This window comes from Poromitra crassiceps (genome assembly GCF_964638095.1).
Source record: "Poromitra crassiceps genome assembly, contig: HAP1_SCAFFOLD_999, whole genome shotgun sequence".
NCBI lineage: Eukaryota > Metazoa > Chordata > Actinopteri > Beryciformes > Melamphaidae > Poromitra > Poromitra crassiceps.
In genome coordinates this window covers 27,501-32,500 of record NW_028151411.1, presented here as the reverse complement: position 1 = coordinate 32,500, position 5,000 = coordinate 27,501, and the positions used below count along the sequence as shown (strand labels likewise).

Below are 5,000 nucleotides of genomic sequence, written 5' to 3'. Positions count from 1 at the left end.
ATACTGTGGAGGATACTGTGGAGGATACTGTGTAGGATACTGTGGAGGATACTGTGTAGGATACCGTGGAGGATACTGTGGAGGATACTGTGGAGGATACTGTGTAGGATACTGTGGAGGATACTGTGGAGGATACTGTGGAGGATACTGTGTAGGATACTGTGGAGGATACTGTGTAGGATACCGTGGAGGATACTGTGTAGGATACTGTGTAGGATACTGTGTAGGATACTGTGGAGGATACTGTGGAGGATACTGTGTAGGATACTGTGGAGGATACTGTGTAGGATACCGTGGAGGATACTGTGTAGGATACTGTGGAGGATACTGTGTAGGATACTGTGGAGGATACTGTGGAGGATACTGTGGAGGATACTGTGTAGGATACTGTGTAGGATACTGTGTAGGATACCGTGGAGGATACTGTGTAGGATACTGTGTAGGATACTGTGGAGGATACTGTGGAGGATACTGTGGAGGAGGCTGTGTAGGATACTGTGTAGGATACTGTGGAGGATACTGTGGAGGATACTGTGGAGGATACTGTGTAGGATACTGTGTAGGATACTGTGGAGGATACTGTGTAGGATACTGTGTAGGATACTGTGTAGGATACTGTGTAGGATACTGTGGAGGATACTGTGGAGGATACTGTGGAGGAGGCTGTGTAGGATACTGTGTAGGATACTGTGGAGGATACTGTGGAGGATACTGTGGAGGATACTGTGGAGGAGGCTGTTTGGTCGGCATATGGATTCATTATTGTGCAGACAAGATGTTACTCAACTTAGTTCAGCAGTAGATTCTGCAGCAGAACTGCTGAACTAAATGAGTAAGATCTGTATATTAGTTGAAATGCCACTGTTGTGTGTGTGTGTGTGTGTGTGTGTGTGTGTGTGTGTGCGTGCGTGCGTGCGTGCGCGTGCGTGCGTGCGTGCGTGTGTGTGTGTGTGTGTGTGTGACAGGTGTGCGTACCGTTTCTCCCCCTGCAGTGTGTATGTGCTCCTGAAGAAGCCCAGCAGTTCATCCTCGATGGCGGCAGTGAAGCTGATGTTGAGGCGGTACGTTCTGATTGGCCGGAGCTCGCGGTGCAGAACCAACACGTACATCTGATTGGCCGGGACGGGGAAGTGACGCTGCAGCCGCATGGCCCCGCCCCCTGGCCTGGCCCCGCCCCCCGGCCTGCTGGCCCCACCCTCTGCCGTGACAGACACGCGCTCCACCTGAGGCACAGGGAGGAGACAGACAGATGAGTTACAATGAGATCAACACATCATCAGTGAGAAGGGAGAGCTACTGAATGGTCTGAATCTCTTCTTAAAGGAGAATTTCGGTTTTTTTGAACCTGGACCCATCTCCTGGCAATAATTATGATTTGGCCACTCACCCAGCGATGTCCGCGGCGTTTCTGGCCGTCCTAGCATTGTTTTGAGATCAATAGCGTCCAAGTCAGTTGTAAAATGGAGCTGATTTGGGGCCAAGTGTGAGCCTGTCTTTCCTGCCAAACCCCACATAGGTTACGCTAAAACCACCACCGCAAAGCGTCCTACCTGTAGTTGGCCAGTCGGCAGGAAAGTATTGCGGGACTTTACAAGACTTGGTGACCGAGATCACGTTTGAGGCAATTTGATCCCTGGGAGACTCCAGGAAATGGCCTGGGGCGAAATATCACTCTGGTGGATGTTGAGGGATCAGATTATGACGATATTTGGCGAAAACGGGAATAAAAATAGCTATTTAGATGCAGGAAAGACAGGCTCACACTTGGCCCCAAATCAGCTCCATTTTACAACTGACTTGGACGCTATTGATCTCAAAACAACGCTAGGACGGCCAGAAACGCCGCGGACATCGCTGGGTGAGTGGCCAAATCATAATTATTGCCAGGAGATGGGTCCAGGTTCAAAAAAAACGAAATTCTCCTTTAAGCCCAAAGCCCAACGTGTGAGTGTGCACCGTGCCCAGGTGCACCCAATCAGCCCAACGACCCCAACACCAGGAGAGTGGGAGGGTCATCACAAAAGCTCAAATCTGGTACAAAATCTTATCAGATGTGGACTATCAGCTATCAGACTATCAGATTATCAGCTGTTCTTTACCCCGGCTCGCCTCATGCTTCAAGACCCACAGCTGTTCTTTACCCCGGCTCGCCTCATGCTTCAAGACCCACAGCTGTTCTTTACCCCGGCTCGCCTCATGCTTCAAGACCCACAGCTGTTCTTTACCCCGGCTCGCCTCATGCTTCAAGACCCACAGCTGTTCTTTACCCCGGCTCGCCTCATGCTTCAAGACCCACAGCTGTTCTTTACCCCGGCTCGCCTCATGCTTCAAGACCCACAGCTGTTCTTTACCCCGGCTCGCCTCATGCTTCAAGCCCGGCAGCTGTTCTTTACCCCGGCTCGCCTCATGCTTCAAGCCCGGCAGCTGGCTCTCTCCCTCGGGTAGGAGGAGGCCGTCCGCCTGGAGGGAGACAGCCACCGGTACTCTGCTCTGGTGCTCGGCGCAGTGAGCCAGCCAGCGAGCACGCAGTCCACGGGGCTGTATTTACATAGACTGCTATTGAAACGAGACCGGTAGGTTTCAGATTAAGTCTGGTAAAAGACATTATTTAGCAGACTGCTATCTCTCCCTCCGCTCAGCAAGGCACTCAACTCGTCTCGCAGTCGCTCAGTCCATCATCCTAGAGACACACTTTGCAACGCGGTCAAATCAAACTCAAATGTAATGTAATGTACTGTAATGTAATGTAATGTAATGTAAATCAAACTCCTCCTAATGCGCTGTGTTCTACCTTGTTTCACTCAGAAATACATCATGATAAGAAAGTCTTGCACACTATTTCATTGCACATTCACTTTTCCATAGACGTTTCGTAAAATGCTTTCTGTGTGTGTGTGTGTGTGTGTGTGTGTGTGTGTGTGTGTGTGTGTGTGTGTGTGTGTGTGTGTGTGGGGGGGGGGGGGTTCGAATGAAATGTTATTATGATCTCTCCTGATGAATTGCTTGGTTTGACCAAGTCAAACTATCTTTATGAGGATTTTACAAAATGTCTATTGAAAAATTAATTGGGATTGAAACATCTTAGGTCCCATGCCAAACCCGGAAGAGGGTGTGACTTTGGCACTCTATAGCTATTATTCTAAAATGTTTCATAACTGTTTGAGCCGCTAATGCTAATGCTAATGCTAATGCTAATGCTATCCACAGGCTTGACAAAGGCAGGTAAAGCAGAGTCTCTCAGCTGTTCAGTGGTCTCATAGAGGCCTACAGTAGTAGCCTATGTCTCAAATGACTTGTTGTTAAATCACTTCCATGGAGTTCAATCAGCCTGTGGTGCCTGACACAACACACACACACAACACACAACACACACACACATGCACACACACACACACACACACACACAACACACAACATGCACACACACACACACACACACACACACACACACAACACACACACACACACACACACACACACACACACACACACACACACACACACACACAACACACACACACACACACACACACACACACACACACACACACACACACACACACACACACACACAACACACACACTGCACCCAACATTTTCTCATCTGGTGTCTGAACTCAAGTTACACAACACTTAATCCCACAAAGGCCACAGTGCTGCAGCCCAGCTGAATGAATGGCTGCTGTATTAAAACATATTGTTTTTAATAAAGTTCTCCAGTAGAAGGCTCCCAGGAGAATCCAGCAGAAACAAAAACAACAGCAGAGAGAGAGAGAGAGAGAGAGAGAGAGACAGAGAGAGAGAGAGAGAGAGAGAGAGAGAGAGAGAGAGACAGAAAAACACAGAGAGCGGGAGAGAGATATACAGAGACACACAGGGAGAGAGACACATACACAGAGAGGGAGAGACAGAGAGAGAGCGAGACACTAGCTGTGTTTCCATTACAGTTTTTCGCAAAATAATTGCGATATTTCTACAACTTCGACAATGTACAATTGCGACTTGTAGGCGTTTCCATTGAAGTTGAGTTTGGTACCGTCTGACGGAGCGCACACCTGAACGCAATTCCCATTAGCCTACCAGCAGCTGCCTGCCACAGTGGATCTGCCCCATATCCCGTCCCCTGCATGCTCAAATCCAACCAATGGTCAATGCAAATCACAACATGAAGTTACAACGCATATAAACGAGCCTGATTATCAATTCAAAATAAAATGAGTCGCAAAATGTTGCTGGCTGCGGTGAATGCAGTGAGCGCGACAGGCAGAGGAAAAAAGCCTAATAGCCTAATAGCCTACAACTGGTCCGATTTAGAGATGGAGGGGGGAAAAGTCTGATTTGGTCAATAATCACAATGTTGTGTAGCTATTATAATTATAACACTGCACCTGAAACGTGTGTAATGTATTACTCACAGTCACTGTATTCACTTCAGTCAGGAGCACGCACCTGCTTTTCATCCCCTTATCTCGCGCTGTGCCAAATGCGCGCACACAGGCAGCCTGTCACCATGGACCGATTTCTGCCATTAAACATGATCTATTTTATATATATTTTGCATAACACTCGTCTTTCTGCTAGCGTTGCTTCAAAGTTTTCCATTGCTGCGGAGGTTTTGCCACGGCTTATCGAACCGTTTCTTCCTCATTTTTCGCTGCTTTTCCAAAGCAGAATGGGTCACATGACGTGCTAATGCGAAAAAACTGTTTCCATTACACTTTTGCGATAAACTGCTATATCGACACGTCTGAAAAACCACCTCATGAGAGCGCAAAAACGTTTTGCGATATTTGGGAGGTTTTTCGAAATTTACGTGTTTCCATTACCCAATTTCTATTGCGATATTTAGATTTTGCGCATTTGTGAGGGTAATGGAAACACGACTAGAGACACACAGAGAGAGGGAGAGAGACACACAGAGGGAGAGAGAAAGAGAGGGAGAGAGCTATAGAGAGATGGACAGAGAGAGAGACACATACACAGAGAGGGAGAGACAGAGA

The 5,000-nt window shown here is 47.9% G+C and overlaps 1 protein-coding gene across 1 annotated transcript in view; it reads right to left on the bottom strand.

Annotated features, from left to right (window-relative positions):
- The window catches only part of LOC310771680 (thyrotropin-releasing hormone-degrading ectoenzyme-like), a gene marked incomplete at both ends in the record, with an annotated part of 42,536 nt that overhangs the window by 13,028 nt on the left and 24,508 nt on the right, over positions 1-5,000 (bottom strand). Inside the window, one exon of the mRNA XM_083664230.1 lies at positions 976-1,223. Within this exon, the coding sequence (XP_083520356.1) occupies positions 976-1,223 (248 nt within the window). The remainder of the gene's footprint in view (positions 1-975; positions 1,224-5,000) is intronic.